The following is a 23,840-nucleotide window of genomic DNA, read 5'->3' as shown; positions in this document are numbered from 1 at the left end:
GTGAGCTGGGCTGCCTATTGTGTGTGCTTCCCTTTGACAGGATGTGCTCGCAAAGCACTATGACTCCCACCAAAAATATAACTCTTTTCTTCGAAGTCTGAATCTTTGCAGTGGAATAATAGTGTCTTATCTGTGGCCCAGTGACATCTCTGACCTCTGCACTGGTCTTTTCCTTGAACAGTTGAAAGTATATTCTGGCCTCAGGCACGTTACCATGGTTTTTCTCCCCACCCCCCAAATCTCATGCCCTCACCTTCATCAAATGTGGATTTGGAACATCCTGAAGCTGTGCCTTTATTAGGTTCCACGGGTTCACCTTTCCTTTGCAAATTTACACCAGAAGGGTTGGGAATTAGGGTGTAGGAAGGAGAGTTCCTCACTTTCTTGCACATACAGTACCTGAAAAATTTCCTGGCTGTGTGGAGCTGTGGTAGTAAAAACAATGCAACAGATAGATGGTGCTGGATTTGCCCACCCTAATTTCTTCAAATTGGTGGGGCGGTCAGCATGTTAAATAGTTTGAGACCCAACAAACCACATCTAGAATGTTGTTGCAAACTCTAGTGGAATGAATGGGGAACTTCACAGATGTAATATCTACCTATAGGTTAAGAGATTTATGAAACACAAAAGCTTTCAAGTGGTAAGTCTGAGCACTGATATTGGAGCTATGAAAGGTTATATCTTAGAAATGGACCCTGAAGAGGTTTGGGGCTAGATGAAACAACTTACCCCTAACATGAAAAAAACAAAGGAGGCTTCATTGCCGTTCCTTTCCATTGTGTATACACATAAGGCTTTATTTGTAACAGCCGAAAATTGGAAACAAGATAAAGTGGCCATTAACAGAAAAGTGGGTAAACAAACTGTGGTTCATCTAGACAGGATATAGTACTTAAGTACAAAAAGAATGAAGTATTTACATAAGCAAACATTTATGAACCAGAAAATAATTATGCAGCATGGAGGGAAAACACAATTTTTAAAAAGTAAACAAAATCCTATGAAACAAACTAATTTACTGTTAAAAAGTGAGCAGAAAGAGATTTTAAAAGGGATTCTCTGGTAGCCTAGGGGTTAGGATTCTGGGCTTTCACTGCCATCCATGCCCAGGCTTGATCCCACAAGCTGTGTGGTGTGGCCAAAAATAAAAGGGGGAAGTAGCTTTAGATATGATAACCATAAGGATTTTTAATGGTCATGGTTTCTACACTATGTCAAAACTAACCACACTGTACAATTTAAATCAATTATATGTCAATAAACTTTTGTAAGAATTTGTTTAAATAGAAATCTAATTCCCCCCATTTTTTCTCATAACCAGAGGTTTAGAAAGATTGGGAAGGGCAGCCCTCCAACAGGGCAAAAAGTATTCATAAAGATCATTTCTGAGTTGGTGGGAACAGCTGCTAGGTCACAAAAACTGTATCTCTGTGCTTCAGGATCTCCCTTCTGTCTATTCTCATTTTCTTCTCCATGCAGCAGTATCCTTAGAGTGAACAACCCCGAGGCTACACAAATATATAAAGCTTTATTTGCTCTGACAATGACCGCAGCTAGAGGAAGAACACAGCTATGGCATGAACACCTCATCCAATACAATGTAGCCACAGTCACTGAACAATTGGCACACCTCTCACTGCCACAGCCTCCTCCAGTGCATATGAATCACATCCAGTGTGTGTGAATTTAGGGTCCAGCCTCACCCCTTACAACCAACACCAGAAAACCCAACTCTAGACATGAAGGCACGTGATTCCTTTGCAGTACCTGGGGAACAGCTTCCCCACAGTAGTGCTCAGCATTGATATCCTTGGGAAAATACTTCTCACAGAGGCACTAAAGGTGCTTCCTCCCTTGAAAATTACTCCTCCTACTATGCTGCAGAGAATAGGGCAGAGACATCTGCCTTCCTTCCCTGATCACTGCAAGGGACATACATACTATTGGAACCTGGAAACTACTAAGTGGTAGAGGTGAGGCTTCTGCCACAGAAAGTGGAAGGGACATAATTCAGCTATGCAAAGAGGATCCTAAAAGCTTTCCACCAACCTAGAACTCATGGAGAACCTTCCCACTCTGGATGCTCAGCTGTATGAGGTTCAACATCAAGCAGATGGCTCCCTCACAAAGACACTCTAGTTCTAGTACACTGAAAACCCATGTTCCCTGTAGGTCTCAGAGACCTTTAGATGAAGGTTTTCCCAACTTTGCTGCACAAATAAAATTTATCCAGGCTGTGAACTTCTGTTGAATTACAGACCATGGGCTGTAACTGGTTTTCTCCCAGTCACTGCATTCATGAGGTTATCTGGTGTGAAGTTTTCTGTGTTGAATGATGTGGGAGCTTTGACTAAAGGACTTCCCACATTCCCCACACTCATAAGGCTTTTCTCCTGTGTGTACTCTCCGGTGCTGAATGAGGTTGGACTTTTGGCTAAAGGATTTCTCACACTCGTCACACTTATATGGTCTGGCTCCAGTGTGAATTCTCTGGTGTTGATTAAGAGTGGAGCTGTGGCTAAAGGACTTCCCACATTCCCCACACTCATAAGGCCTTTCTCCAGTGTGAATTCGCAGGTGCTGCACAAGTTTGCATTTGTAGCTGAAGGATTTTCCACATTCACTGCATTTATAAGGCCTTGCTCCACTGTGAATCTTCTGGTGCTGAATGAGGTTGGAGCTTTGGCTAAAGGAATTCCCACACTCACCACATTTATAAGGCCTCGCTCCAGTGTGAACTCTCTGGTGTTTAATGAGAGTGGAGCTGTAGCTAAAGGACTTCCCACATTCGCCACACTCATAAGGCCTCACTTTAGTGTGAATTTGTAGGTGCTGCACAAGTCTTAATTTGTAGCTGAAGGCTTTTCCACATTCATTGCACTTATAAGGCCTTGCTGCAGTGTGACTTCTGTGGTGCTGAATGAGTCTGTAGCTTTGGCTAAAGGATTTCCCACATTCACTGCACTCATAAGACCTTGCTCCTGTGTCAGGTCTCTGGCAATTAATAAGGATGGCGCTTTGGTTAAAGGCTTTCTCACAGTCATAGTAACTTTCTCTAGTGTGAAGTTGCTCATCCTGAAAAAGTGTATATTCATAGCTGAACAATTTCTCATACTCACTGTACGTGTAATGACTTTTTCCGCTATGAAAGGACTCCCCACACCTGGAACTGCTGTGTGGCTTTGCCCCTTTGAGAGTGGCCTGATGCTGGAGAAGATTCAACATAGCCAGGAAATCCTTCCCAACTTCCTCGCAGGTGAAAGTCTTCCCTGAAACATGGAACCTGTAGCTTGTCACAAATGAGGCCCTATCTATGTCCCTTTTGAATGGCTTCTCATCATTGTGCTTCTGGTGCTGGTGACGGTTTGGACTGAACCAAAATTGTTTTCCACATGCCTCACAGGTGTATGATTTCTGCCCAGGATGCAATCCTTGGTACTCAGGCAGATACAAAATGTCTCTCCTGGCCATGACACACTTCTCACAGGGGTGAGTCTTCTGAATGGATGGATCTGGAGTTGGAGTCTTGCCCACTGACATTTGTTCTACAGAAACACTCTGCACGGAAAATGCCTCCTCATCCTCCATTCCATACCAACAACCTGAAAGTACAGAAATACTGGTGAAATGCATGTTGTCTGGGGTGGGGTGGGGTGGGGTGGGGTGGGGTGGGGAGGGCAGCCCCAACACAAATGTGTCAGACACACCAAAGAATGAGGCCATTGGATTGTTTTCAATATGAGGTTGATGAAACAGCTGCTTTGCAGTACAGGGACTCTGAAAGCCCTAAGAAGTAGGGAGCCCTTGCAAGATGGAGGCTGTCAGGGTGGCATGCAGCACAGGAAGAAACTTTGCCAATTCACTTCTCTGCCAACACCCTTCAGGTGGGCCTTGGGGGCTGATGACATTTGAGTGCTGTGTTCAAGTATCCAGGCCCAAGAAGATATGGTTGCAACCGACTACACGGTATTCAAAGTCTATTTAATGATATGTGCATGCCTTGCAACACATTATGTGGGACCTAATCTTGGGGAACATTGTAGGGGTAACAGTAGAGAAAATGTGACACATGAAGGTAGAAAGGTGGGGACAGCCAGGGACCCAGAGAAGAATCAGAAGTTATAGAAGTGTCCAGAGTAAGGAAGGAAAGGTAGAAATGAGGTGTGGTCACTGGCATCACCATCAACACAATGGTGGACACAGGACAGGTTCCATATGATCTGAATACAGTCTTGATGTCATGCCCTCCGTCAGCTGTCATTCACCAAAGAGAGACCTGCTCTGAGCCCATCTTGCCATGGCTGGAGTCATGTCCATCCCAGCACTCTTCTTTCTGAACCCCAGTTGAACACCTACCTGGGACCTGAGTCCTAAGGCAACGACAGGACAACTGATGGACTAGCATTGGCCCAGAGCAATTCTGCATATTATAAGAATAGCCCATGGGAATTCCCTCTCACTCCCGGGGTTAGGATTTCAATGCCAAGGGCCCAGGTTTAATCCCTGTTTGGGGAACTAAGATCCCACAAGCCATGGGGCATGGCCAAAAAAAAAAAAAAAGCCCATGGTCCTCGAAGGTAGTCAACATATTAGCAATGGCAACTGCTGGCACAGACAGGAAGAATGTCAACAGAAAGGAGAGAGAAAAACCTGGGCAGGAGCCATGGATCTAGAGAGTTACTCAGCCAGGGGGAGGGCAAGCAAGGTGTGATCCATCAGGCTCACTGGGGCAGCAAACCAGTGGCTGCAGGTTCAAGAAGAGGGCAGTTGCTCAGCCCAGCCCTGTCGACCACAGCACCCAGCCAGGGAACTGGGAAAGGAGGCAGAATTTATTGTTCAAATGTGAGAAGATCAGAGTCTAGCCCAAGGTACTGGGGGGGGGGTGGGGGTGCGAGGGCCTTACCCAGTGAGGTCACAAGTGCAAAGTTCTCCAGCATGACATCATGGTACAGGCATCTCTGAGCCTCATCAAGGAGCCCCCACTCCTCCCAGGAGAAGTACACAACCACGTCTTCAAAGGTCACACTACCCTGCCATGACGGGGAGAAATGAAATCACAAAAAGCCTCTCTCCCAAGGACCCACAACCCATCACCCACACATCTTACCCTCCTCCCAAGCTCTCCAACTCAGAGATGACACCAGGCCCTGGTGCCACTAATGTCACTCTCTTCTCATGGTCCTGCCTGCAGGGCCCCACCAGCCCCCAGTCAGGTCATATCCCTGGGATACCCCAGAGCGTACCTCCCAGGTACAACCAAATGTAGACTCAACCTGCACTCTTAAGTCCCTAATACCAAGGATGTGGAATCATCAGCTCATGCTCCCTCCCAGTGTGCACATCTTTCTTAGCACCTCTTGCATCTGTGCACCCCATAAGTGCATCCCCACGGCCACAGGAATTCCATTTGTCTCCCTGTTACTCATCATACAGCATCAAGAGTGCCCTGCTACTACAGACCTCTGCAGGACCCCACCTCCTGCTAGGGCTACCATAACAAAGTACCACATAGTCGCTAGCTTAAACAACAAAAATTTATCTTCTGAAAGTTCAAGTGTTAGCAGGGTTGGTTGCGTTTACAGCCTCAATCCTTGGCTTATTGATGGCTGTCATTTCCCTGTGACTTCACTTGGTCTTCTTTCTGTGTCTGAGCCCAAATTTCCTGTTATTACAAGGACATTGGACATGTTGGATGAGAGTTCCTGTTAATAAAAAACCCTATCTCCAAACACAGTCGCATGCTGAGTTACTGGGGATTAATACTTCAACATAAGACTTTAGGGGGTCATAATTCCACCCGTAACGTGGGGCCGAGTATTCACCCCTGAGCTCATCAACCACCCTCAGATGATCCACAAAAGGTCACCACAAAATTCTGGTAAGTCAAGAATGGTGAATAAGCAGCAGCCCCATCCTCAGGGTCATCCTGCCTCAGTTACTCATAGGCCTCTGCATTCACCTCATGTCCACTCTTCCCTTGGAAACCGTGGCTGCTAGATTATCCTCTTCTCCCTCAATGGTTACCTCTCTTAAAACCTTTTACCTATGTCTAAGAGACCACTTCCTCCAACCTGGTGCCCAAGAATTGACACCTACTCTCTTCTTCCTGACCTGTTAATAATATTACCACCAGGACAAGAATTCCCCTTCCTAAATGTGACAGAAAGCCCCACCCAATCCACCAAGCAGTCACTACCCATGTGTATCTAATGCGGAATTCTGTCTCAAATTTCTGGACCTTTCTTCCCTGTAGCTAGATAGAACAGGTTAAGGCATGTGTAAGTTCACCTCCATCTTATGACCCAATCCCCCCCACTGCTCCTACCACCTCCAAAATCAACACCCACTTCTCAGGGAGACATTCCAGGCCTGAGTCCTGCCTCCCTGCTCTGTTGTCATCAGAAGGAGACTTACATTTCCCTGAATATTCCCAGCTTGGCCTCACCTTCAAGCATCTGGCACATACTGGTACCTATGCCCTTGACAACTTTACTAATTTCTGGAATTGGGAACACCTCCATATAACCTCCAGCCTCGGTTGATGTTTCTCCAGGGTCCCAGACTAAGGGCTGGGAGAATAGCAGGTGATGGGCCCCAGGCTACCACAACGCCAGACACCACATGCATAGGGTCATGATCAGTGAGACCCTGGGACACCCTCCTACTTCTGTAGATTCTAAAAGCACTTCAACCGTTATGGGAACCACTGAGCAGAGGTCAGTGGAGGCAGCCAACCATGGTGGAGCTCAGTGGGCTCTGGTCTCCATTACAGCTCTGCTCACCACTGGAGCAAAGAGACCGCAGGCTGTCTAAACTCTGGGATTCAGTCCTCAGTGCTGACTCTTAGCAGCTATGTGACCTGCACAAGAACTCAGTCTCCCCGTGCTTCACTGTCATCATCCCTCTCCAGTCTGTTCTTCCTTTAAAAAGCCTCTTGGAAAACTTCATTTGTTTTCTTTGTTGAAATTCCCCACAGTTCCCAGGGCCTTCAGAATGAAGAAACAACCCCCTGAGTATGCCAATCCAGGGGCCACTCCATCTCAATTATCTGTTCCCTAAAGAAACAGCTTCCCGAATCCTCCAACCTCCAAACCCATACACCTGACGATCTCTCCACCTGTGACCCTCTCCCACGCGCCATCACACTGTCTGTCAGAAACAAGGCCCCAGGGCCCCACCCATGGCCGCCTCACCATCCTGGACACCGGGGCCTGGGCTGCGGGCATGGGAGCAAGTGCCCCGCACTCAGGGCTTTAGTGTCTGGAGGAGTGAGGGTGGTGGGGGCCTGGAGGACAAGTGTTTACCTGAGGCGGGTCCCTCAGCATCGCTGCCGCCATCGGAGTCTGTAGGTGGAGCCCAGTGCTTCAGATCCGCCTCTGTGCAGCAAGGACAATTCCTCTTGGTCGTGTCTCCTCTTTAGTTTGGTCACCTTGGACCAGACCCAGAGCTGTGGAACCTCTGAGTAGGAAAAAGACTGCCACTAGGAGAATGCCGGAAGTCCCGCCCTGAAACAATGGCACGCATGGAAATGCCCCTGTCCTGGACCTTCATTGGCTCCACGCTGATGTGAATTTGCTGGCTCAGGGTCCTCTGGGCAATGTAGTTCTCACAGCAGTGAATAAAACACTGAATTAAAGAGTAAATAAAACACTGTTAAAGCAGTGGATAAAACTCTGTATATTTTATCTACTGAATGAGTTTAAATAGATGATTATATAAAATCTTTAAGGATGTTTTGAGGTATTTACTTTTTGGCCATGGCTTGCAGCTTGTGGGATCTTAGTTCCCCAACCAGGGCTGGAACCCCCGCCCTTGGCATTGAAAGCACAGAGTCCTAACCATTGGACCACAGGGAACTCCTTTGAGATATTTACTCTTGAATTGAGCTATCAAAGATCACACCCGCTCTCTGTGAGAATGATTTAGTGACAGTGATTTGCTAATCTACATGTATATAAATTATTTGGTATGAAAGATGCTAAGAAGTTCTAACTAAAAATACCATGTAAACTGACAAGGGACAAGCACTCCCTACAAGTGCGTGTGCATGCACAAACCACATTGGGTGACTTCATAAGCACTAAGAACATTTCCAAAATATGTGAATTCTTGAAAAAATACAATAACTGCACCAAGGAAAACTTTTGGGATCTTGATTTAGAAAACATTACAAAGCTCATAATTTTCTTGGGGAAACAACAGATTTTATATTCCATGTCAGAGCCTCTGAAGAATGAATACATTAGATAAACCCCACAGAGAAAACATTCAGACTCTCAGTTGATTAGATGATAAGACTCTCCCTGCAAAGAAGCAACTCTTACTATGAGAAAGAGTGTTTCTACTGTATTTATCAGATACAAAGGCAGGGGACCAAAATATGCCACGTTGGCAAAGGAATTATCTTGAGCTGGAGGCAGATGAGAATCAACACATGCAGAAAGAAACCTTCCCAGAACATCCCTTATCTGATTAAAAGCAGAAACTTTTGAGGAATGACCTCCTCACCAAGACCTGGCTCTACTCAACAGCCTACAAACTCTAGTGCTGGATACCTCAGGCCAAACAACCAGGAAGACAGGAACACAGCCCCACTCATAAAAAAAAAAAGAAAAAGAAATGACAAAAAAATATATGTTACAGACGAAGGAACAAGGTAAAAACCTACAAGACCAAATAAATGAAGATAAAATAGGCAACCTACGTGAAAAAGAATTAAGAATAATGATAGTAAAGTAAAGATGATCCAAAATCGTGAATCGAGAAAATAGAAGAAATGCTTAACAAGGACCTAGAAGAACTAAAGAGCAAACGGGATTCCCTGGTGGTGCAGTAGTTAAGAATGCACCGGCCAATGCAGGTGACAGGGATTCGATCCCTGGTCCAGGAAGATCCCACATGCCACGGAGCAACTAAGCCCACGGGCCATTAACTACTGAAGCCCGTGCGCCTAGAGCCCAAGCACTGCAACGAAGAGTAGCCCCCGTTCGCTGCAACTAGAGAAAAGCCTGCACACAGCGACAAAGACCCAATGCAGCCAAAAAAATAAATTATTTTTTTTAAAATAAAGAAACCGTCTTGCAATGCAGGGGATGCTGGCTCGATCCTTGGTTGGGGAACTAGGATACCACATGCCATGGGGCAACTAAGCCCGCATGCTGCAACTACTGAGCCACACACTCAAGCCAGTGTGTCACAACTAAAGAGAAGGCCGTGTGCCATAAATAAATAAATAAATAAATAAATTTATTTATTTATTTTGCGGTACACGGGCCTCTCACTGTTGTGGCCTCTCCTGTCGCGGAGCACAGGCTCCGGACCCGCAGGCTCAGCAGCCATGGTTCACGGGTCCAGCCACTCTGCGGCATGTGGGACCTTCCCAGACCGGGGCACGAACCTGTGTCCCCTGCATCAGCAGGCGGACTCTCAACCACTGCGCCACCAGGGAAGCCCTAAATAAATATTTTTTTAAAACAAATGGAACAGAGAAATTACAACTGACACCGCAGAAATACAAAGCATCATAAGAGACTACTACAAGCAACTCTGTGCCAATAAAGTGGACAACATGGAAGAAACGGACAAATTCTTGGAAACATACAAATTTCCAAGACTGAACCACAAAGAATTAGAAAATATAAACAGACCAATCACAAGTAATGAAATTGAAACTGTAATTTTAAATCTTCCAACAAACAAAAGTCCAGAACCTGGTGGCTGCACAGGCAAATTCCAACAAACATCTAGAAAAGAGTTAACACCTATCCTTTTCAAACTCTTCCCCAAGCTCATTCTATGAGGCCACCATCACCCTGATACCAAAACCAGACAAAGGTATCACAAAAAAAGAAAATTACAGACCAATATCACTGATGAACAGTGATGCAAAAATCCTCAATAAAATACTAGTAAACAGAATCCAACAACACATTAAAAGGCTCATACACCATGATCAAGTGGGATTTACACCAGGGATGCAAGGAGTCTTCAAATATACACAAATCAATCAATGTGATACACCATATTAACAAATTAAAGAATAAAACCCATATGATCATCTCAACAGATGCAAAAAAAGCTTTTGACAAAATTCAAAACTCATTTATGATAAAAACTCTCCAGAAAGTGGGCATAGAGGGAACCTACCTCAACATAACAATCATATATGACAAACCCACAGCAAACATCATTCTCAATGGTGAAAAACTGAAAGCATTTCCTCTAAAATCAGAACAAGAATGTCCACTCTTGCTACTATTATTCAACACAGTTTTGGAAGTCCTAGCCACAAAAATCAGAGAAGAAAAAGAAAGAAAAGGAATACAAATTGGAAAAGAAAAAGTAAAGCTGTCACTGTTTGCAGATGACATGATACTATACATAGAGAATCCTAAAGATGCCACCAGAAAACTACTAGAGCTAATCAATGAATTTGGTAAAGTAGCAGGATACAACATTAATGCACAGAAATAGAAATTAAGGAAACGCTCCCATTTACCATTGTAACAAAAAGAATAAAAGACCTAGGAATAAACCTACCTAAGGAGGTAAAAGACCTGTACTCAGAAAACTATGACACTGATAAAAGAAATCTAAGATGACACAGAGGGGGAGATATACCATGTTCTTAGATTAGAAGAATCAATATTGTAAAAATGACTATACTACCCAAAACAACCTACAGATTCAATGCAATCCCTATCAAATTACCAATGGCATTTTTCACAGAATTAGAACAAAAAATGAATCAGACTCCCTGACCTCAGGCTACACTACAGGGCTACTACGGTAATCAAGTATGGCACTGGCACAAAAACAGAAATATAGATAAATGGAACAGGATAGAAAGCCCAGAGATAAACCTACACACCTATGGTCATGCAATCTATGACAAAGGAGGCCAGAATATACAATGGAGCAAAGACGGCCTCTTCAATAAGATTTGCTGGGAAAACTGGACAGCTACATGTAAATAAAATGAAATTAGGGGCTTCCCTGGTGGCGTAGTGGTTGAGAGTCCGCCTGCTGATGCAGGGGACACGGGTTCGTGCCCCGGTCTGGGAAGATCCCACATGCCGTGGAGCGGCTAGGCCAGTGAGCCATGGCCGCTGAGCCTGCGTGTTCGGAGCCTGTGCTCCTCAATGGGAGAGGCCACAGCAGTGAGAGGCCCGTGTACCGCAAAAAAAAAAAAAAAAAAAAAAATGAAATTAGAACACTCCCCAACATCATACACAAAAATAAACTCAAAATGGATTAAAGACCTAAATTTTTGATCCACCTCCTAGAGTACTGAGAATAAAAAAAATAAACAAATGTGACCTAATAAAACTTAAAACCTTTTGCAGAGCAAAGGAAACCATAAGCAAGACAAAAAGACAACCCTCAGAATGGGAGAAAATATTTGCAAATGAAGCAACTGACAAAGGATTAATCTCCCAAATATACTAACAGCTCAAGCAGCTCAATATCAAAAAAAACCCAATAAAAAAAATCGGTGAAAGACCTAAATAGACATTTCTCCAAAGAAGACATACAGACGGCCAACAAACACATGAAAAGATGCTCAAAATCACTAATTATTAGAGCAATGCAAATCAAAACTATGATGAGGGGCTTCCCTGGTGGCGCAGTGGTTGAGAGTCCACCTGCCGATGCCGGGGACACGGGTTTGAGCCCCGGTCCGGGAGGATCCCACATGCCGCGGAGCGGCTGGGCCCGTGAGCCATGGCCGCTGAGCCTGCATGTCTGGAGCCTGCGCTCCGCAACGGGTGAGGCCGCAACAATGAGAGGCCCGCATACGCAAAAAAAAAAAAAAAAAAAAAAAAAAAAAAAAAAAAAAACCAAAAAAAAAAACCTACGATGAGATATCACCTCATAGTGGTCAGAATGGTCATCATCAAAAAATCTACAAAAAATAAAGGATGGAGAGAGTGTGGAGAAAAGGGAACCCTCCTACACTATATGGAGAAGAGTATGGAGGTCCCTTAAAATACTAAAACTACAACTATCATATGACCCAGCAATCACACTACTGGGCATATACCCTGCTGAGAAAACCATAATTCAAAAAGAGTTATGTACCCCAATGTTCAATGCAGCACTATTTACAATAGCCAGGACATGTAAACAATCTAAGTGTCCACTGACACTTTATCCATGAATGTATAAAGAAAATGTGGTGTGTGTATATATATATATATATATATATATAAAATGGAATTTTACTCAGCCATAACAAGGAACGAAAGTGGGTCATTTGTACAGATGTGGATGGACCTAGAGTCTGTCATACGGAGTGAAATCAGAAAGAGAAAAATACTGTATATCAATGCATGTATTTGCAATCTAGAAAAACGGTACAGATGAACCTAATTCCAGGGCACAAATAGAGATGCAGACATAGACAATGGATGTGTGAACACAGAAGGGGAAGGGGACGGTGGGATGAATTGGGAGATTAGGTTTGACATAAATACACTACCATGTGTAAAACAGATAGCTAGTGGGAACCAGCAGTATAGCACAGGGAGCTCAGCTCGGTGCTCTGTGATGACCTAGATGGGTGGGACCTGGGAGGGAGGGAGGGAGGGAGGGGATATATATATACATATAGCTGACTCACTTCCTTGTACAGCAGAAACACAACATTGTAAAATAATTATACTCCAATTAAAAAAGATAAAGGAGCAGATTCAGAGCCCTTCTCTTAATAATTAAAGAACTGGGGTTATTATTTTTTTTAAATTTCAAATCAGCATGGGATTTCTACCATCAAACTCCCAAAACCTGAAAAAGCCATACGTTACTTTAGAGCGACATCTTTGAATAATTATTTACACAATAGTTTCGTTAGGGAACTGGTGACCAAAACCACCTACCTTGGCCAGGCCCGCTTGCCTGAGCCGTCCCACAACAGGAGGTTCTGATAAGGAACAAGGTGCGTCAGCAGAAAGCTAACCGGGAGGGGCCAAAAGAGGGAGGAGACGACCAACCTCCCAGAGCCCTTCTCACTGGATCCATCTTGGCTGAGAGATGTGTGAGCCACCAGGAAGGACCCTAAGTCAGACTATGGGCCACGTGAGATGACTGGCCAGAGACAACCTGGAAGCTAATCCCATCACCATAAAACCTGAGACTGTGAGCCACGTGGCAGAGCAGTTCTTCCTGGGATTCCTCACCCTGCTGCTCTCTGCCCAGGCGTCACTTCCCAATAAAGTCTCTTGCTTTGTCAGCACGTGTGTCTCCTCGGACTATTCACTTCCTAGTGTAAGACAAGAGCCCACTCTTCAGCCTTGGAAGGGTTCCCCTTTCCTCAACAGTTTCTTTTGTATCCTACAACTACTATGAGTTATTTCAATTGTTATTCAATAGTGGATGCAAAATTCCCAACAGATTAACTGGCACAGTTTATAAGACTATAAACATAAAAAGAAAAATTTATCAAATATACGATTGAATGTCCTGGAGGGAACTTAGAGCCCAGAGGCCGTATTTGGAAAAAAGATGTTTGCCTTACCCAGCAGACAAACAGAACTTAGAGACAGGGTTGTCACTGCTCATCAGCACAAAGGGACAAAATGTTGAGAAACAAAGACGCAAGTGAAGAAACGTTTTCATCAGCCAACAGCTTGGGTTTACAACTAGAGCCATCTAAAAGGACAACATAGAAGTGAGTAAGTAAAAAAGCCAAACATGCTCACCAGGATCAGGATGGTGCATGTGGCTCTGGCTTCATAGGAAGGTCCAGAAGAAAGTCTATTGCTGAGAATGTATTGGACTTACTGCTTTTATCTGTAAAGAACAAAGACAATAGTCATTAGCCCAGACCCCAAGGCTCAAACACATTACATCAATATCACAGATACAGAAGATATTTCCTCTCAATCTATCTGGAATATCCCAGGAAGATATGCATATGTTCCCCCCCCTCCCATACTTGTTTCTGCTCCTCGCTACTCTCACAGGAATGTTAATATATACCAGGAGTTTCAGAATACAGTCAAGTAAATAGAAGCCAATGTACTCAGAGGATGGAGCTAAGAATTTGATCCCCAAAGAGGTACTGGGACAAAGGTTAATGACCTAGAAATTACTCAGGAAGCAAGTCATGCTGGGGGAAAGCTCCATGCCCTTTCTGTGTAAACAGAAGACATGTTGACTTCCAGCATCATTCAATCCAAAACATGCCATTGGTAGATGATCCCTTTAGAGAAAGAAGCAACTTGTTAGCAAAGACCAACTGACCAACAGAGGTCTCAACCCATGCCCCAATTTGAGTTACAAAGTTATAAAAAGTGAGGAATTTCCAAGGATCCCAACCCAGTCTGAATGAAGATAATATGCAAAGTAATGTTAATAGAAACTGCTGCATCAATTTAGAAAGAATGTTGGAGACTGATTTTATTTGAAGCTACCAGAAAACTGATTTGCTCACATAGCAAATTGTTTTAATTTAAGAACAAGAGCAAGTCTTTTGTAATAACAAAGCTATTTGATATCGATTGTTTTATAATAACAAAGATTAATCAACGTAGTATCTATCAATGGAAGACTGCATAAATCATGCTGCATCCTCATAATCAGGGAAGCCCCAGAGTTCTTTTAAATTGGACAATGCCCCTGGTCACACAGAAACCAATGAGTTCAACACCAACAGCCTCAAAGTGGTCTACTTGCCCCCAGACACATTCCTCTAATTCAGCCTCTAGATCAGGGGATCATAACCTGTAAGCCTCATTACATACAGTACTCTATGGAAAGATTATCAATGCTGTGGAAGAGAATCCTGATAAAAAAATCATCATGGAAGTTGGGAAGGATTACACCACTGAAGATGCTATTGTTGCTACAAAAAAGCTATGAAAGCCATAAAGCCTGAAACAATAAATTTGTACTGAAGAAAACTGTCCAGATGACTTCACAGGATTTAAAACAAGCCATCCGGGCTTCCCTGGTGGCGCAGTGGTTAAGAATCCACCTGCCAATGCAGGGGACACAGGTTCGAGCCCTGGTCCAGGAAGATCCCACATGCCGCGGAGCAACTAAGTCCGTGCGCCACAACTACTGAGCCCGTGTGCTGCAACAACTGAAGCCCATATGTCTAGAGCCCGTGCTCTGCAACAAGAGAAGCCACCGCAATGAGAAGCCTGTGCACCACAATGAAGAGTAGCCCCCACTCGCTGCAACTAGAGAAAGCCCGCATGCAGCAATGAAGACCCAACACAGCCAAAAATAAAATAAATTAAATAAATTTAAATAAATCAAACAAAGCCAATCAAGGAAATCATGAAAGAGATTGTGGATATGACCAAAAAAAGGTGTGAAGGTAAAGAGTTTCAAGATATGGATCTTGGAGAAATTCAAGAGCTAACTGAACACCACACCAGAGGAATTCACGAAGACTTGATGGAGACGAGTGCTTCTGAACCAGTGCCAGACGACGAGGAAGATGATGTAGAAGCATCAGGGCCTGAAAACAAACTGACATTAGAAAATCTGGCAGGGCTTCCCTGGTGGTACAGTGGTTGAGAATCCACCTGCTGATGCAGTGGACACAGGTTCGTGCCCCGGTCCGGGAAAATCACACATGCCGCGGAGCGGCTGGGTCCGTGAGCCATGGCCGCTGAGCCTGCGCTCCACAACGGGAGAGGCCCACGTACAGGAGAAAAAAAAAAAAGAAAATCTGGCAGAAGGGTTCTGACTAATCAAGACTGCTTTTGACTTCTTTTATGACATGGACCCTTGTATGATACAGGCACTGAAACTAAGGCAAACAGTGGAAGAAAGATTGGTACCATACAGAAACATTTTTAAAGAAATGAAAAAGTAAACAAGTCACACAGAAATTATGTATTTCTGTGAAGTTCGACCAAGTGTGCCTGCCTCTCCGGCCTCCCCTTCCACCTCCTCCACCTCTATCACCTCTGCCACCCCGAGACGGCAAGACTGATCCCTCCTCTTCCTCCCCCTCCTCAGCCTACTCAACATGAAGACATCAAGGATGAAGACCTTTATGATGATCCACTTCCACTTACTGAACAGTAAATAATCATCATGACTTACAGTTAATACACTTACTTGTTGTGTATGTGTGTGTGTCTTTGTGTGAAAATCTAATAACTGTATGGTAAGAAGTGTATGAGACTTTTTTGCGTCATCATCATCATTGCCTAAGTATTCATCATGGATAACTCTGTGTGCAAGACTTGTATTGAAGTATCCCCTGGCGGTCCAGTGGTTAGGACTCCACGTTTCCACTGAGGGGGCATGGGTTCGATCCCTGGTCAGGGAACTAAGATCCCACATGATGTGTGGGGCAGCCAAAAAAAAAAAAGACTTGTATTGAAGTGGATAGCCCAACCTTACATAGGAATAAGGTGAGTGATATTTAATACAAAATTAATAATGTGTTAGTTTTTTACTGTTTTATAACTTTGCTTTCAAAGAATTATATTATTATATAGTATCTCTCTCCTTTTCTCTTAATTGGAGATACTGCATATCAACCTGCCATCACAGGTAACTCGTATGAATATAACTGTAATACTGTATGCCATAAAAATTTTATGATCATTCATTCATTAGTGTATAGGCTAGGCTATCATGAAGCAATCATACCGCTGCTTTATTATTAACACATGAATTATTATACCTGTAAATATGAATTTCTTTTTCACATTCTTATTTTTTAATTAAGGTAGAGCTGATTTACAATAAGCTTCAGGTGTACAACATAGTGATTCACACTTTTTAAAGGTTATACTCCATTTAGTTCTAAAATATTGTCTATATTCCTTATGGACAATATCCTTATAGCTTATTTTATACATAGTAGTTTGTACGTCTAAATCCCCTACTTCTATTTTGCCCCTCCCCTTCGCTCTCCTCGCTAGTAATAGTAACCACTAGTTTGTACTCTGTGAGTCTTCTTAACATATTTTTATTTATTTAATTTTTGGCTGCATCGAGTCCTAGTTGTGGCTTGAGGCCTCAGCAGTTGCGGCACGCAGGCTCTCCAGTTGTGGCTCAAGTGCTCAGTAGTTGCAATGAGCGGGCTTAGTTGCCCCGCAGCATGTTGGATCTTAGTTCCCCAACCAGGGATCAAACCTGAGTCCCCTGAAGGAGGGCTCTTAACCACTGGACCACCAGAGAAGTCCCTGTTTCTTTTTTGTTATCTTCACCAGTTTGTCTTCTTTTTTAGATTCCACATATAAGTGATATCATACAGTATTTGCCTTTCTCTTTGAATTATTTCACTAAGCATAATACACTCCAAGTCCATTCATGCTGTTGCATATGCAAAACTTCATTCTTTTTATGGCTAAGTAGCATTCTGTTCTATTAAATATACACACATATATATAATATATGTGTATATTAATATATATATAATATATATATTATATATATATTATATATACATATAATATATATATTATATATATATAATACATATATCAAAGATATATACATTTATATATATATATCCCACATCTTCTTTATCCACTCATCTATTGATGGACAATTAGGTTGCTTCTATATTTTGGCTACTGTAAATAATACTGCTATAAACACTGGGGTACATGTATCTTTTCAAATTAGTGGGTTTTTGTTTGTTTGTTTGGATAAATAGCCAGGGGTGGCATTACTGCATCATATGGTAGTTCTAGTTTTAGTTCTTCTGAGGAACCTCCATATTCTTTTCCACAGTGGCTGCACCAATTTACATTCCTGCTAACAGAGTAGGAAGGTTCTCTTTTCTCCACATCCTTGTTATTTGTGGTCTTTTAAACAATTTTTTATTTATTTTTTATTTTTGGCTGCATTGGGTCTTCTTGCTGCACATGAACTTTCTCTAATTGTAGCGAGCTGGGGCTACTCTTCGATGCGGTGTGCATGCTTCTCATTGGTGGCTTCTCTTTGTTGTGTAGCACAGGCTCTAGGCGATCAGGCTTCAGTAGTTGTGGCAAATGGGCTCCACAGTTGTGGCTCGTGGGCTCTAGAGCGCAGGCTCAGTAGTTGTGGTGCATGGCTTAGCTGTTCCGCAGCATGTGGGATCTTCCCAGACCAGGGCTTGAACCTGTGTCCCCTACACTGGCAGGCAGATTCTTAACCACTGCGCCACCAGGGAAATCCTGCGTTCTTTTTGATGATAGCCATTCTGACAGATGTGAAGTGACATCTCACTGTGGTTTTGATTTGCATTTCTCTGATGATTAACAATGTTGAGCATCTTTTCACATGCCTGTTGGCCATCCATAAATACAGTACAATACTGTAAATGTATTTTCTTTTCCTTATGATTTTTCTCAATAGCATTTTCTTTTCTCTACCCTTAAGTATAAAATACATATAACATAGAAAATATGTGTTAGTCAACAGTAGGCTATTAGTAATTATGTTTTGGGGGAATCAAAAGTTACATTCAAATTTTTGACTGTGTCGGGGGTCAGCACCCCTAACCCCCACAGTTTAAGGGTCAACTGTATCTACAATGGATTAAAGAATAAATCTGTAAAAATCTTTTACGTTTACTACTACCACTACTACTAAAAAAACCTCCTCAATTTGGAGAATGGCAAAGGATCAAATCATCACACTGAGAAAAGAGAGATATAAAGAATCCAGATGTTTTTGCATATTTTTTTTCTATCTGAACTTCTCCTCCAATACCTTTCTTGTCTGTAAAAAACATGTTCCACCTAATACAGGAAAAGGGAGGGTAGAACCATCACCTACATTGATGGTACAGGCAATACAATAAACATCAATGGCTGCTAAAGCCCTTGGATGACAAAGTGACTCAGGTGCAGTAGACACATTGACTACATTGATCATAATCTTACAAAAGAGAAAAATGAATAATTTGAATCTGATCTCATCTCTAAAATAACTACCTTTTTGTAGGAAATATTAAGCATGGGAGGTCACATTAAAAGACATCATGAGGGCTTCTCTGGTGGTGCAGTGATTGAGAGTCCGCCTGCCGATGCAGGGGATGCGGGTTCATGCCCTGGTCCGGGAGGATCCCGCATGCCACGGAGCGGCTGGGCCCATGAGCCATGGCCGCTGAGCCTGCGTGTCCGGAGCCTGTGCTCTGCGGTGGGAGAGGCCACAACAGTGAGGCCCACGTACCGCCAAAAGAAAAAAAAAAAAAAAGACATCATGAGAAGGCAGTAAGCCAAATCAGAGTATCAGAAAATTATACATGGATTATGATCTGTTTCAAACAAAAAAAATTAATGTATAAAAGGGAGTTATTGGGCTTCCCTGGTGGCGCAGTGGTTAAGAATCCGCCTGCCAATGCAGGGGACACAGTTTCGAGCCCTGGTCTGGGAAGATCCCACATGTCGTGGAGCAACTAAGCCCGTGCGCCACAACTACTGAGCCTGCAATCTAGAGCCTGCGAGCCACAACTACTGAGCCCATGTGCCACAACTACTGAAGCCTGCGCACCTAGAGCCTGTGCTCTGCAACAAGAGAAGCCACCTTAATGAGAGGCCTGCACACAGCAACAAAGAATATCCCCCGCTCGCCTCAACTAAAAAGAAAGCCTGTGCACAGCAACGAATACCCAACGCAGCCATAAATAAATAAATAAATAATTTTTAAAAGGGAGTTATCCATAGGCGATTATAAAATCAAGAGATATAAAATATAGTAAGAGATAAATGATTTCATGTTTCTTTAAATGAACCTGTCAAAATATAAACATTCAGGAATATTTGAATACCGTTTGGTACTGGATAATATGGAAGAATTACTGTTTATAGTTACATATGATAAAATACTACAATTAAGTTAAACAAAAAAAGTCCTTGTCTATTAGGTACACGTACTTAAGGTTTTTTTCCTCTTTTTTCTTGGGCCACACCACATGTTTTGCAGGATCTTAGCTCCCTGACCAGGGATTGAACCCACACCCTCGGCAGTGAAAGCGTGGAGTCCTAACCATTGGACTGCCAGGGAATTCCCTTACTTAAGTATTTAGGGATGTAGTGACACGACTTTTGGAGTTTGTCTTAGCATAAGCAGTTGCTGGAGGGGGATGGAGCAGGATTACAGACTAAATGATTTCAGCTGTGAGTCAGTCCATTTGTAGCTGTTTGATTAGTTCTTGGGGTTTTTTTCCTATTAGCCTCCTCACTTTTCTAGGATTTTTTAATATTCTGTATTATTATAAATTTTTTTATATTAATAATTAGTCATGTTGAGTTTGTTTTCCATTTGCTATAATGTTATCCGTTTATTCTGGAGTATAACATATCTCAAAACCTCTCATGTTCAGATAACACATTGGATTCTAATAATATTATTCTTTCTCATCATTTTTCCTTAGCAAAATTAAAAATACTGAATCCTTTCAACCTCAGGAGAGGCTGACCTTAGTCAGCCATGCTGGCAGAGGTGTAAAGTAGGGAAGAGAAGACCCAACTCTGTGGGTTATTTCATAGTTCTCACCAAATTTTCACTTCTATTACCACCAGGTCATCAAACTCAGACTGTTATTGAACCCTCCTACACTGTTGGTGGGAATGTATTGAGTTGGCCAAAAAGTTTGTTAGGGTTTTTATGTAAAACTGGAATGAACTTTTTGGCCAACCCAATAGAACAGTACAGCCACTATGGAGAACAGTATGGAGGTTCCTTAAAAAACTAAAAATAGAGCTATCATATGATCCAGCAATTCCACTGCTGGGCATATATCTGAAGAAAACCATGGTTTGAAAGGATACATGCACCCCAATGTTCACTGCAGCACTGTTTACAAAAGCCAAGACCTGGAAGCAACCTAAATGCCCGTTGATAGAGGAATGGATAAAGAAGATGTGGTACATATATACAATAGAATACTACTCAGCCATTAAAAAGAATGAAACAATGCCATTTACAGAACGTAGATGGACCTGGAGATTACCATACTAAGTGAAGTTAGTCAGAGACAGAAAGACAAATATCATATGATATCACTCATATGCGGAATCTGAAAAAAAAAAAGATACAAATGAACTTATTTACAAAATAGAAAACAGACTCACCTACTAAGAAAACTAATTTATGGTTACTAAAGGGGAAAGGTGGCTGGGGTGGTGGTGGCGGTGGTGGTGATAAACCGGGTGTTTGGGATTGACATATACACACTACTATATTTAAAATAGATAACCAACAAGGATCTCCTATATAGCACAGGGCACTCTGCTCAATATTCTGTAATAACCTAAATGGGAAAAGAATTAGAAAAAGAATAGATACATGTATATGTATAACTGAATCACTTTGCTGTACACCTGAAACTAACACAACATTGTTAATCAACTATATTCTAATATAAAGTAAAAAAATTTTTTTAAATTCAGACTTATCTAAAATAACAATTTTTAATAGAGGTTAAATTAAAACACCCTGCAGTCAAATATATGTCTATTATTAGGAGAAGCTTACAGACTTCCAATATACCAAAACTGTCTCAATATCTGATATCATTCATGGATAAAGATGCAGTATGGCACCTCATGTACAACTTTTGTTCCTTCTAAAATTACAGGTTTGCAAACAGTATTATCATGGTTAAATATCAGAAGCATGTGCAAATTGTTCAGAAATAAGACATAATGCTGGGTACCACCAAATATGACATGCCTGAAAAGATCGGGTGAAAATGACAGGTGAGGTCTGAGTAGTGAGAGAAGGAATCTGTGCAGAAGGTCTGACTCTGTTTAAGGCCAATCTGAGGAGTTTTTTCCCTAAATATTATTCAGTTTTCATTTTGGAAAACCTTGCAAAATTATAGCCTGGAAGGGAGAGGAAAAGAAAAAACCATTTAAGTAAAAACTGCCAGAGTCTTAGAAATGAACATGAAGAAGGGGGTCAAACCCATATTCACTGCCTCAATAAATATGTGTTAAGCACCTAAAGTATGTCACATTATTCTCAGTACGTGAGCTATGTCAGGAAATGAGACTCATAATTAGAGAACCAAGATAGCTAAGAAAGGTGGACATTTGATAATAGTTAAAATAAACAGGGACTTCCATGGTGGTGCAGTGGGTAAGACTCCGTGCTCCCAATGCAGGGGGCTTGGGTTCGATCCCTGGTTGAGGAACTAGATCCTGCCTGCACATGCAACTAAGAGTCTGCATGCCACAACTAAGAAGTCTGCATGCCTCAACAAAGATCCTGTGTGCCGCAACTAAGACCCAGCACAGCCAAAATAAATTAAATAATAAATATTTTTTAAAAGGTACTTAAAAAAATAAAATATACAATATGTAACAAGAAAAAGGTACCTTAGGAGAAAAAAGGAGCTCAATTAGTGGAAGGGATGCAATATTAAATGTTAGTAAGGGGAGACCTCATTGACAGTTGGATATTTCAGACAACACTTGAAAAGAGGTGAAGGAATAATCCATGTGAATATTTTGGGCATATGATCCAAGCAAAAGAAACAGCCAGGGTCATGTCATGTTCCAGGCAAACTCAGGTGTCCATGTACATGAAACCAGTTGAATGAGGCAGAAAGTTTAAGAGAGGAGGTCAGTGGGAAATCCCTGGTGGTCCAGTGGGTAGGACTCCACACTTCCACTTCAGGGGGCCTGGGTTCAATCCCTGGTCAGGGAACTGAGATCCAACAAGCAGTGCGGCACAGCCAAAACAACAAGAACAACAAAAACAAACAAACAAAACACAGAGAGAGGTCAGACAGGAACATGAAGCTCCATAGGGTCCTGGTAAGGATTTTGAATTTTCTCTTAGGAAAATGGTAGTCATTACAGAATTTTGACCAAAAGACTGACATTTTCTATCTCATCCACTGAAAGGCCGTGTTATCTGGTAAGCTGAGAAAAGACTGCAGAAGAATAAGGGTGGGAGCATGGAGACTACTATTGAAGAAATCCAGGTAAGAAAGGATGTTGGCTCTGACCAGGCTGGTAGCAGAAGTGATTGTGGAAAGTGGTCAAACTCTGGAAAAATTTTGAGAGCAGAGAAAATAGGATTTCTTATGACTGCATATGGGGTGTCAGAAAAAGAATGCATCAAGGATAATATCTAGATTTTTGGCCTGCCTCAGCAAATGGGAGAATGCAATTGGCACCAACTGAGACAGGGAAAGCTATGACCAGGAAGGATTGGAAAGAAGCTCAGGAGAAATTTTTTTAACATGTTGAGTTGGTGATGTCTACTAGAATTCCAAGGAAAGGTCTATTATACAGATAACTGTGGAGTTTCAAAGTGAGGTATGTTACGGCCATGTACACTTGCAAGTTTGGGGCTTACAGTGCTATTTACAGTCATGACACTGCATGAAATCACAATAGAATGTGAGTGAAGATTGAGAATTTAGACATGACTGAGCTCTTGGGCAGTCCCATATTAAAGGGATGGGAGAAAAAGAGGACCCAACAAATTCAAATTAAGAATAAAAATGTCAATTGTGGCAAAAGCGTCTGAGAGGACATTTAAACAAAATCCTAGAAGTTACCATTGGACTTAGGAGTTTGTTAATGATGATGGAGCTGTGAGGCTAATAAACCAAACCTGAGTGAGTAGAGCTACACAGCCGAGGTAATAGGAAGAGAGAAAAAAAAATGCTCTTTAAAAGTTCAGTTGTAGGGCTTCCCTGATGGCGCAGTGGTTGAGAGTCCGCCTGCCGATGCAGCGGACACGGGTTCGTGTCCCAGTCCGGGAAGATCCCACATGCCGCGGAGCGGCTGGGCCCGTGAGCCATGGCCGCTGAGCCTGCGCGTCCGGAGCCTGTGCTCCGCAGCGGGAGAGGCCACAACAGTGAGAGGCCCGCGTACCGCAAAAAAAAAAAAAAAAGTTCAGTTGTAGGGCTTCCC

The 23,840-nt window shown here is 42.6% G+C and overlaps 3 protein-coding genes across 4 annotated transcripts in view; 1 reads left to right on the top strand and 2 right to left on the bottom strand.

Annotated features, from left to right (window-relative positions):
- LOC136791966 (zinc finger protein 586-like) overlaps positions 1-5,729 on the top strand; it is a 33,655-nt gene extending 27,926 nt beyond the window's left edge. Inside the window, exon 7 of the mRNA XM_067019996.1 lies at positions 3,155-5,729. The gene's annotated coding sequence lies outside the window, so the exon portion shown is untranslated. The remainder of the gene's footprint in view (positions 1-3,154) is intronic.
- On the bottom strand, positions 1,513-7,392 carry LOC131744813 (zinc finger protein 211-like). Its single transcript, XM_059044727.2, has 3 exons — positions 7,308-7,392; positions 4,907-5,033; positions 1,513-3,605 (listed from the first exon to the last, which is right to left on the bottom strand). Exons 1-3 carry the CDS (start codon positions 7,338-7,340, stop codon positions 2,308-2,310), a joined length of 1,458 nt encoding a protein of 485 aa, XP_058900710.1. The 5' UTR covers positions 7,341-7,392; the 3' UTR covers positions 1,513-2,307.
- A 148-nt stretch (positions 7,393-7,540) lies between these two features.
- LOC131744777 (zinc finger protein 256-like) overlaps positions 7,541-23,840 on the bottom strand; it is a 69,369-nt gene continuing 53,069 nt past the window's right edge. Inside the window, exons 3-4 of one of the 2 annotated variants that reach the window (XM_067019903.1) lie at positions 13,704-13,794; positions 7,541-7,629 (exon numbers count right to left, since the gene is read on the bottom strand). In XM_067019903.1, the coding sequence (XP_066876004.1) occupies positions 13,709-13,794 (86 nt within the window). In that variant the 3' untranslated portion in view covers positions 7,541-7,629; positions 13,704-13,708. Of the gene's footprint in view, positions 7,630-13,703; positions 13,795-23,840 lie in introns of those variants that run through there. The other variant, XR_010837860.1, reaches the window with a different exon arrangement.

This window comes from Kogia breviceps, chromosome 18 (assembly GCF_026419965.1).
Source record: "Kogia breviceps isolate mKogBre1 chromosome 18, mKogBre1 haplotype 1, whole genome shotgun sequence".
Taxonomy (NCBI): domain Eukaryota; kingdom Metazoa; phylum Chordata; class Mammalia; order Artiodactyla; family Physeteridae; genus Kogia; species Kogia breviceps.
The sequence above is the reverse complement of the archived record's forward strand: the minus strand, read 5'-3'. Positions and strand labels throughout refer to the sequence as shown.

What these genes read in the sequence shown, in the direction of transcription:
- LOC131744813 (XM_059044727.2), bottom strand. Translation starts at nt 7,340, where the DNA reads ATGGCGGCAGCGATGCTGAGGGACCCGCCTCAG. An exon ending in TGCTGAGGGACCCGCCTCAG is followed by an intron (nt 5,034 to 7,307) that starts GTAAACACTTGT and finishes CCGTCATGGCAG; the next exon opens with GGTAGTGTGACCTTTGAAGA. An exon ending in TGCACTTGTGACCTCACTGG is followed by an intron (nt 3,606 to 4,906) that starts GTAAGGCCCTCG and finishes CTGTACTTTCAG; the next exon opens with GTTGTTGGTATGGAATGGAG.